This window comes from Cyprinus carpio, chromosome B23, assembly GCF_018340385.1.
Source record: "Cyprinus carpio isolate SPL01 chromosome B23, ASM1834038v1, whole genome shotgun sequence".
Lineage (NCBI taxonomy): Eukaryota > Metazoa > Chordata > Actinopteri > Cypriniformes > Cyprinidae > Cyprinus > Cyprinus carpio.
Window position 1 is genome coordinate 25,993,778 of NC_056619.1, and position 11,040 is coordinate 26,004,817.

At 36.6% G+C, this 11,040-nt stretch overlaps 1 protein-coding gene and 1 long non-coding RNA gene across 6 annotated transcripts in view; one reads left to right on the forward strand and one right to left on the reverse strand.

The window, feature by feature from the left end:
- Positions 1-1,177: 1,177 nt before the first annotated feature.
- On the reverse strand, positions 1,178-3,905 carry LOC122141857. Of its 2 annotated transcripts, none has more exons than XR_006158144.1 (2): positions 3,841-3,905; positions 1,178-2,156 (listed from the first exon to the last, which is right to left on the reverse strand). It is a non-coding gene; the product is annotated as an uncharacterized LOC122141857 (long non-coding RNA). The 2 variants fall into 2 exon arrangements; XR_006158143.1 differs by having other exon boundaries at positions 3,795-3,901.
- The window catches only part of LOC109103946 (tripartite motif-containing protein 16-like), a 40,510-nt gene continuing 31,019 nt past the window's right edge, over positions 1,550-11,040 (forward strand). Inside the window, exons 1-7 of one of the 4 annotated variants that reach the window (XM_042750224.1) lie at positions 1,550-1,675; positions 1,736-2,179; positions 3,457-3,540; positions 3,797-4,030; positions 4,830-4,983; positions 6,015-6,074; positions 6,773-7,491. In XM_042750224.1, the coding sequence (XP_042606158.1) occupies positions 1,550-1,675; positions 1,736-2,179; positions 3,457-3,540; positions 3,797-4,030; positions 4,830-4,983; positions 6,015-6,074; positions 6,773-7,434 (1,764 nt within the window). In that variant the 3' untranslated portion in view covers positions 7,435-7,491. Of the gene's footprint in view, positions 2,180-3,456; positions 3,541-3,796; positions 4,031-4,829; positions 4,984-6,014; positions 6,075-6,772; positions 7,492-11,040 lie in introns of those variants that run through there. The other 3 variants (XM_042750222.1, XM_042750223.1, XM_042750225.1) reach the window with 3 other exon arrangements.

Consider the following 11,040-nt stretch of genomic DNA (forward strand, 5'->3'; position numbering starts at 1 on the left):
ATATGTCCCAAAACACACTACAGAAAACCATTTTTAATGATTTTTATGGTTAAAAGTTGACGGTTTGTAATGGTATTTGTAGTTGAAACCATTAAAAAAAAAATCAGTAGGGTAACCATGGTTTTGCTACACTAACCACAGTTTAACCATGGTATTTGTAGTAAAACTGTGACTATACATATGGTAATCAATACACCAAAAAAACCCATGGGTACTGCACTTTTGCTACAGTTAAACCATGGTTAATGTTTGTAAGGGTAAGTCATCATTTGGATCTATTGATAAAAGATTCATAATTCATGACAATATTGATCATTTGAAGTTTTCCTAACTAAAAGTCAGATTTTTAGACAGACAATTCTTCAGGCACAGTGACTGAATTTGATTTGGGATCTAAACAGAAAAGTTCAGCACAATTACTATGTATGTATATATAAATAACATATTTAGCTTTAGCATCATACAAATTATTACAGGTATTTGAAGGTCAGTGTTAAGTATTAGCTTTAGATCTACTCAGTTTAAACCAACTTCCAGGATAATTTAAAATTAAATGAAAACGTGAAGTGAAAACGTTGAAGTGGTCATGAAGAGGTTTAGTTGAAGTAGTGAAAACCTCAAAGAAATTGTGACCAGTTACAACATACGTGCATTTTCCCTTATACAAATGTTTTGAACTGAAGTCTTGGTGGTGAGAAAAAGTGCACATTCTTCTGTAATATACTTCTGCTTTAAATAGCCTACGCTTGCACATCTATATTAACTACATAAAGATCAGCGTTTATAAAGCATATCTGCTAGGTCAGCCATCAGACAAGGACTTTATGGGAAAATGAGAACATTTATTACTCATTGACATAACTGGAGTTATTAATATTGATTTTAAAACATTAAAATAATTCAAATGATGTTGATCAGACAAATGACATGAACCAAAGAATTAACCATGCCACTTTTTTTAAACAGAACATATAAAAAACTTATGAAACAAAAAGTATTAAATTATGAAACAGCCCGTATTATGGCTCTTCCTACTGTTTTATTGTCCCCCTTGACAAGTTATATAAGTTTCTGTTTGACAAATGCACGGCACCTGGACTCTGCCCACATATATAAACCTTATCTAACACACATTTACTAGAGGTGAATACTGAGGACAAAAAAAAATTTAAACCAGTTTAAAAACAACACTTTTTAATATAAAATGTCTCACTTTTGTTCTGTATGCAAATACACAATAATGTCTGTCAAAAGAAAAAGAGACATGATGGTACAGTGTCTCTCCTGTGCACTTAGAATATTTGAATTAATTTTACTAGCTGGTTAGTCTGGTATTATTTTGTTAATCACAAAGCAACATCATCTTGGCAAGCAACCGTGTGTCTCTCTCTGTTTAGGTTTCACATTAGAGCAAGCTTCAGTTCTGTCTCTTTATCTGTGGCCACACACACACATAAGAGAGTCCCGCCCACAAACACCCACGAGGAAAAGAAAGAAATGAAACTAAACTGTTTGTAGAGTCCCTTTAACACCGAGCTCCTTGTTCTCCATGCAAATGGCAGATGAACAGAACTCACGCTGTGTGTGCTCGGTTTGCCTCCAGGACCTGCAGGAAAACAGCTGCCCTCGGTGTAAACAGAATTCCTCATGTGAGACAGATCTGGAAGAATCTGAGGCTCCAGCTGCAGATATGAGCGAAACCAGGGCTCCATTTGCAGATCTGGAAGAATCTGAGGCTCCAGCTGCAGATCCAGAAGAATACGATGCTCTTAGTGCAGATCTGGATGATTCCAATGCTTCTGTATCAGATCCAGACACATCTGTAGCTTGTGTTGCAGAGGCACTGGAGAGGACAGGACTTCAGACGGAGCAAGCGGAGGACGTGGAGTGTGACTCTTGCAGTGATAGGAAAGAGAAAGCTATCAAAACATGTCTGGTGTGTTTGGCGTCTTACTGTGAAACTCACCTCAGGTTGCACAATGAACTGAATGTGGGGAAAGCACACTTACTGGTGGACGTCACTGGAGAACTCCAAAAAAAGACGTGCCCCCAACATCATAAGCTCCTGGAGGTTTACTGCCGCACTGACCGCCAGTGTATCTGCTGCCTCTGCATGCTGGACACCAACCACAAAGGACATGACATGGTCTCAGCTGCTACAGAACGAGCAGAGAAACAGGTAAAAGTGTAGTACAAGTCCAAAGTAGTACAAGTTTTTAATATACAATGCATAAACAACTGGTTGAGGGGATACGTTTGAGAATAGCCAGTTGCAGTTTGGTTAACAAATTTTGATGAGGGATTGTTGGTATGGACTTGGTTCCACAACTACAGAGTTGATGTTGCTCAGATAAGACTTTGTAAACTCTTCCGAACAAAACCTTAAAGGGATAGTACACCCAAAACTGAAAATTCTGTCATTAATTACTCACCCTCATGTCGTTTGAAATTGGTTCCACCTTCGTTCTTCCTCAGAACACAAATTCAGATAATTATAATGCATTTCATGACTCAGTGGTAGAGCGTTGCGATTGCGGCGCAAAAGGTTGTGGGTTCAATTCCCAGGGAACACACAAGGTAAAAAAAATGTGTGGTCGCTTTGGATAAAATCGTCTGCCAAATGCATTAATGTAAATGTACATTTTGAGAGCTCTCTGACCCTCCCATAGACAGCAATGTAATTGCCATGACCAATGATCCAGAAATGTAGTAAGGAAATCATTAAAATAATCCATGTGACATCAGCGATGCAACCGTAATTTTACGAAGCTATGAGAATACTTTTTGTACGCAAAGAAAACAGAAATAATGACTTTATTCAACAATTTGACTCCTCCGCATCACCCTGGTGCCATTTTGGAGAGTATCCACTAAATGTAAACAGTGCATGCTGTTCTGTGTCAACTTGTTGAATAAAGTTGTTGTTTCTGTTTTCTTTGCATACAAAAAGTATTCTTGTAGCTTTGTAAAATTATGGGTGAACCACTGATGTCACATGGATTATTTTACTTATGTCCTTGCTACGTTTCTGGACATTATTCGTGGTAATTACATTGCTTTCTATGGCAGGGTCAAAGAGCTCTCTGAATTCATCAAAAATATCTTAATTTGTGATCCAAAGATGAACAGAGGTCTTACAGGTTTAAAATGACATAAAGGTGAGTAATTAACAACAGAATTTTCATTTTTGAGTGAACTATTCCTTTAATGATTCAAACTATCTTTGTAAACTCTTCCTCACAAAGACATAATGATTAAAAGACAATGACAATAAGAGAGGCATACCTAATTCAAGTTCCCAGAAAAGTCACCAGGTACAACAGATTATGACACACCTAAAATGCCTCAAGCATCTTTGTGATACTGCAGTACTTCTCAGTCATAGCTGTGATTCTAAATGTAAAAGTCCAAGGTACTGCAGTACTTCTCAGACTAGACTAAGACACTGATTCCCAGAGGCAGCTGGAAAAGTCCAAGCAGATGGTTACAGATCGAGAGACAGAGCTGAAGGAAATCCAAAAGGCATCAGGTAGACTCAGGGTAAGACAAATTAAAAAGTAAAATACTGTTAGAAACACTTTCTCCTTCTCCAAGTAATAGGCATAAGCTATAACTAAGCCATAGGTTGACTTCCCAAAGTGACTTGAACCATGAACAAGAAGATGGGAAAGGGGCAATCATTCATTTTGTTTGGTTTAATTGTGGGTGAAGGTTAGTTACTTAATTCAAACAAAGAAAGAGAGAGAGAAAGAAATAAATTAAATATTGTTTGATCTTTTTTTTTTTCCACTAACAGAACCTGACTCAAGCCACAGAGGAAGAAGGTGACAGGATCTTCACCGAACTGCTCAGCTTTATACGGAGAAGCCACACTGAGATGATTACGCTGGTCCAAAGTCAGATGACCATAGAGTTGAACCGGATTCAGGGACATTTGGAAGGTCTGGAACAGGAGATCTCAAAGTTGAAGAGAAAGCAGTCCGAGGTGGAGCAGCTTTCACATACTGATGATCACATCTATTTCCTCCAGGTAAAAGCACCACCAGAACTGAAAACACACCAAGATGCCGTTTGAATAAATGTATTATTATAGTCTTGAAACAAAGCTTGCATTATTCATGAGCGACAAATTGTATCATCAAAGTCTTTGAGCTAATGCTGATGTAGTGACTCAAGCTTAGGGCTTATCATCAGAGGGTTGCTTATTTAATCCCATCACAGAGCAAACCATTTACTACAATACACTTTGGACCAAAGTGGCTACCAAATGACTTATTAGGGACTTTAAGCAACAGCATTTCGACGTCATATTGCGCATGCCCGACTTTAACTGCTACTTCATGAGGTTCTACTATAACCATCTACTACGGGAGAAAGTTACAACGTGACAGAATAGGTTGGTAAATGTTACGTTTTATGGTATATACCATTGTAATTGCACCAGTATACGATTCTACAATTAGTCTTCTAGTAATCTTTGTCTATATGTTTTGAAATTAAACTGATTTTAAAGATTTTTCCATTTGTACAAAAATATGTCTACTGTTAACAACAACAGTTCAGGTACCACTGAGACTAGAGATGATGTAAAGCAAACAATGTAAGTATTGCCTAAACATCCTCCTCATAATACTTAAATAAATGACTGAATACTGTGTTGCCATCTTGTTTACAGTTGCTTAGTGATTTTTACATTCTCGGCTACGCCGGTGTAACAGCTTTTATCCAGTCATCAAAGCCGTTCCATTCACAGCTGTTGCTTAAAGTACCGATTTTAAATGTGTTGTAGAAGCCTTCTTTCCTCTCCTGATTATCTCCAAATCTTGTAGGAGGTCCAATCCCGCTGGGCGACTTCTAATGACTTCCAAAGCCTGACAACTAACCCACAGTTTTCATTTGGAGAAGTGATCAAGTCCCTCACCTCATTAACAGCACATATAAAGGACATTTGGAGACTGGAAACAACCAGGATGTTCTCAGCAGGTAAAAAAATGATGTTTGAGGAACAAATTTGGTCCACAGGAGTGGTTGCCTTCAAACCAATTTTAGTCTAAAGTATAAGGCCTGTTTGATCCACTAATGTCCTACAAGAACTAGACCTTTGTGGCAAGAACTTCCATACATATAAAAGCAACAAGGACAGACGGTTTCATTTACTGTTTCATTTGACTGATACAAACCTGTTAATCACAGATTCCCAGAATTTGTCACTGACATAGGAACTGGTGGATTTTAGCATCTTTAGCAAACTTAATGTACTGCTGGTAAGTGGGTTGAAAGTAGGATGTAATTATAGTTCAGTATTGAATCTTTACCTAACTGTAAAGCAGGGATCCTCAAATCCGGTCCTGGAGGGCCACTACCTTGCAGAGTTTAGCTCAAACAGTGATCAAACTCTGACTTACCTGTGATTTTCCAGGGATCCAGGGGACCTTGATAAGCTTGCTCATGTGTTTAATTATGGTTGGAGCTAAACTCTGTAGGACATTGGCCCTCCAGGGCAAGATTTGAGGAATCCTGCTGTTAAGAATCCTCCGAAGATAATAGATGGGAGGAAAACCTATATTTCAATTCTTGTGCATTAAAATGATTTGCATTCCATCACAAAACCCCATGCATACTTTCTCAAGAAAATGCAAAAGTTTTGTGAGTGACCTCAAAGTTCTCAGGGAGAATTTTCCTCTCATCTCATATCTTATCCATCTCCATGTCACTTTAGGAAACTAATGGCCAAATCTGGCCTTCAAGGCCTATTATCCTAAAGAGTTTAGCTCCAACTCTAATCAAAGCCTTTATGATTTCTTGAAATTTACAGGCAGGTGTATTTTATTCTGGTTGGGGCTAAATTCTGCAGGAGAGTGGCTTTGGTGAGCCAGAGGGTCGTGTCTAAGGGGCTCTGTAGTGCTCGACAGAACACTTGGGATTTACAAAATCCTACACGTGTCCAACCTCTTGTGAAAAGGTCTGCAGCTTCCCAAATAACCAATCTGTTCTGTCACATCTCGTCTCTTTAGTGACTTCAGAAAAGAGTCTACTGCCACAAGAACCCAGGACAAGGGAGGACTTTATACAATGTAAGTCATTCTACCTTCTTGTTCAAATTTAAGGCCAGAATACACTACACATGGGCATCATATACTTACCGACTTTGTAATTGTCACAGAGGACAAACTGGCCATCGTACACTAAACGACTTAGGATCACACACTACCAGACTTTAAAGTTGTTCCGATCACAACAAATTCACACAGAAACATGCACCTTGTTGACAAATGAAAACAATAAGTGTTCTAAAATCAACTCAAAATATCAAACATGTATGATATCCTCCAAATGGATGAAATCATAGTCTGTAGCTGAAAAATCAGAGTCCGTGACCATCATACACCATGCAATTTTCTCTGAACTCAAATCTGCAGACTAGCTCTGTCTTTCACCAACTAGCATCAACTTTTCAGACAATAAATCAACGCAAAATCAGGGCAAAAATCGAGTAGTGTATTCCAGTCTTAAAATAGTCCCCAAAACTTCACAATGAGGTAAGGTACTGTACAATAGAAAGATCCCAATCCCTAAAGATGCTTAGCCTTAGTACTGGTTTTGTTATATGAGGATACTTCATTCACATTAAGTTCTGTTTTACATACTAAGACAACTTACCAAGTTGTGAAGACCCAAGTAAGTCTGCATACACTGGTCTTGGTTTACTTTGGGGTAAAGCTGGGCTTTACTTGGGTTTTGTATTTTCACCTTGTTTCTCGTTTCCCATCAGTTCTGGTTCCCTTGAGTTTGGACCCAAACACGGCCCACAGGAACCTTTGGTTAACAGAACAGAACAAGGCTGTGGCTTGCAGTATTGAGCCCCAATCATACCCAGAACATCCGGACCGCTTTGAGTGGTGGGCCCAGGTTCTGAGCAAGGAAGGTCTGACGGGTCGCTGCTACTGGGAGATGGTCTGGAGCGGACAGTACGGCGTCGACCTCGCAGTGTCCTACAAAGACATCAACAGAACTGGGCAAGGAGACGACAGCGGGTTTGGGTACAACAGGCACTCCTGGAGTCTGGACTGTTCCATATTCAGATACGCACTAGTGCACAACAGCGAGGAGACGGAGATCAGTGTACCCCTGTCCCACCGGATCGGGGTGTATCTGGACCACCGGGCAGGACAGCTGTCCTTCTACAGTGTCTCAGATACCATGATCCTCCTTCACAAAGTCCAGGCCAGGTTCACTCAACCTCTTTATCCAGGATTTGGGCTCTTTCAGGGCTCAACTGCCAAATTCTGTGAGCCGCAAGAAGACGGATCACCGCAAGTAGTTAACAGACCCAAGAACAACAAATCATGTATAAATCACAGATGCTTAAGAACAGCCATGAAGAGAAACAAATGTCTCAGATTTGGAAAGCGAGGTGCCAGCAGTCCTAAATGAAAATTCCCTGTCCAGAATCATCTAGAATAAAAACATTGTCCTAAATAAAAAAAAAAATAATAATAAAAAATGGGGAAATGGCATCACCAGCACTGCTGCAAAAATGAACTCAATACAAAGCTTTAGTTTAGGTAAAATCCACATAATAAATTAATAAATCTGATAATCTTTTGGTAGTTTGATGCTTTAGGGAATCTGTGTAGAAGGTAGTGGTCACTGCACTTGTGTTCTCCATTTGCATTTGTTTTATATTTCATTTATGACATTTAAGGCAAAAGTGCTTTTGTGTCACATATGAGACTGCTTTTGATGTTCATATTTGTGATGTCTTTTGATGGTAAAATAAAAGGCAGGAACTGTACATGCTTCAATAATTACAAAGTTTTCACTAATGGGAAATTTCACCAAGAATTAAAATTGTTATTTTCTCAGTCCCATGTAGTTCCAAATCTATATGATTTTTTTTTACCCCTACAGAGCACACAAGAAGATATTTTGATGAATCCAAAAGTTGCTGTACAGGCCTGAGGTCATCGAGATCATACACTATTGATTCCTGTCTCGTAAATAAACACAAACTACCAAGTTTGAATATGCAGAAGAATACATGCAAAATTACTCAAATTTATGCATTTGAATTGCTACTCAGAAATGTCATTTCTACACATTTTTAACAAACTAATAATCTTCGTGATTCATATTTGTCAGTCATAAATAAAATAAATAGGACAGATTTCTGTAATAGTACAAATAACAACAAATTGAATGTGTTTTAAACACACAATAACTAGGTTTATATTTATCATCAATAAATCCAATTTGTCAAACTCACACATTTTAACTAATTGAATATTGAATATTTGAACCATTCACTTTTCTACCTGAAAAAATATAATTGTTTTTACACTAAACATGCTTACACTGATTTGAATAAATGCAAAAAGTAAATGATAAACTACGCCAAGATTTTTTTGAGTGTAGAAATCTGACCCATTTACGTTAAAATTGTATAATCCAAATGCACGAAAATGTAATATGCAATTTAAAAAATAACACTCTAAATATGTGTGTGTGTGTGTGTGTGTGAGAGAGAGAGATAGAGAGTTTTGTGGAAGACTTTTATGTTTTATTTTTTTATTTTTATAATTTTTAAATTGTTTTTTTGTTTTTAATGTGTGTGTTTGTGCTTCTGTAAGGGTTTTGTTTTTTTCTCATCATTGACAGTGACATTCTGACCATCACAGGCCCTCTGCTGGAGATCATCATCCAACTGAAAGTGAAGAGTGTAATCAGCAGATTATTGTTACGTAAAAGTGTACATCACAAGAACATCAAAGTACTGTCATATGTGAAATATAGGCGTTTTTGAAACCATACTGATCACATACAGTGATCTGGGTTTTTTATTAAATAAATGTATAAACATGTTGATACAGTGACATTTTACGCCCTCTGTTGGTCACTTACTTACATTAAAAGTTTTGAATCTTTTCTTTTTTGTTTTTTTTAAAGAATTCCCTTCTGCTCAACAAGGCTGCATTTATTTGATCAAAAATACAGAACAATAAATAAATAAATAAATAACAATAGTGAGGTATTATTACAATTCAAATAGATTTTTTTCTATGTGAATATACTGTAAAATGTAATTTATTCCTGTGATCAAAGCTGAATTTTCAGTATAATCACTCCAGTCTTCATTGTCACATGTTTTTTTTTTTTCCAGAAATCATTCTAATATGCTGATTTGCTCCTCAAGAAACATTTCTGATTATTATGTTGAAAATAATTTTGCTCCTTCAAATAATTTCAAGTTATTGTTTGAGCATAATTACCCTCTGTAAACTGACGTGCAGCTGGCTATGTTTTATTTTGTCTGCTCAGATTCTTATCATCACTCTGTGAGCAGCGTTTTTGAATGTCACCTGCTTCAGGTGTTATGCTTTGGTTTATCTACAGTTTCTGTGGATGGATTGTACTGGAACCCTACCACACCAAGACACGTCACTGCTTATGCTCACTACACTATCATAGCTTATTATTTATGTCAAATAAATGTATTCCTTTGTTCGTTCTTATTTAATATATTTTATTTATTTGCAAACAAAAATTTACACATTACACTACAGTAGGCTGCTTGAAATGAACATCTGTTTTGTTGTCATTTATACATTTTATAAATAAAATCATAACATAATATTTATCCAATTTACTTACTATTTCAGTTGGAAGAATTTGTAAATCTGATGCATCTGGAGCAATATAGTTTTGTAACTCTCAGAATCAATAATTTTGTATTTTTAGATAATGAATCATATTCTTGTAGTTGAAAAAAAAACATTAAAACCTATGCAAATATTGTAAAGTAAAAGTAAAAAAGTAAAATTATGATAATAATAATAATAATAAAAAAACAGTTGTTCATTGAAATGAAGCTGGAATAAAACAAAATCTAAATATATTATGACGAACTTAAAATAAATGTCATAGAAGCTTTTTTACGCCAGAGAATTAAAAAGAAAAAAGGAAATTGTGATTTATCTTACAGTTCTGACTTTCTTTTTCGCAGTTCTGAGTTTACATCTCACAATTCAGATTTATTTTTTCTCAGAATTACGCTTTTGTGTCTCGCAATGATTCAACATGTCATCCCCCCATCGCATGATAGGTGGATCTGAGAAAACTTTTGCTGTATAAAACTTGAGAAGGTAAGATTCTCCCTTTCAGGATCTCTCAAATCTTTTCATTAGACCTGGAAACCTTTTTTAGATCACGTCACAGGCTTACTCTGTTCTCCTGATTTAATTTCTATTTTTATAGAGGTAAGATTGATTCTTGAGAGAGGAATGTTCATTTATTTTTTATGTATTTGTTTATCTTTATTTGTTTATATAATATATTATTTAGTCCCTTTTTTATTTTATTTATTTTAATTCAGCATAACAGTGGAAACTAATCCTGTTTTTTCCAATAATATTACCAAGGGGTTACATATATATTGAAAATAGCAGAGGACCTAGGACAGATCCTTGTGGCACTCCATATTTTACTGGTGATAAATGAGATGACTCCCCATTTAAAGCTAAATATTGTTTTGGTTATTTTCTATGAGTTTGTGGATATGCTCGGCCCTGGCAGTTTTTAGAGCCTGTCTATAGCTGGACATACTGTTTTTCCACGCAATTCTAAAAACTTCCAAGTTCGTTTTTCTCCATTTGCGCTCAAGACTACGAGTTTCTTTCTTGAGAGAGTGGGTATTACTGTTGTACCATGGCACAGTACTTTTTCTCTAACCTTTTTCAATTTGATGGGGGCAACAGCTTCTAATGTATTAGAGAAGATAGTGCCCATGTTGCCAGTCATTTTGTCTAGTTCATGTGTATTTATGGTTACACAGAGCAGTTGAGATAAATCAGGCAGGTTATTTGCGAATATGTCTTTGGTGGCTGGAACAATAGCTCTGTCCGGACGATTACGCGAAGCCATATAGTTAATATCATCAATACGCAGAATGCAAGATACAAGGAAATGGTCAGTAACATCATCACTTTGAGGTACGATATCTATGTCAGTAAGATTGATTCCATGCAATATAATTAAATCTAG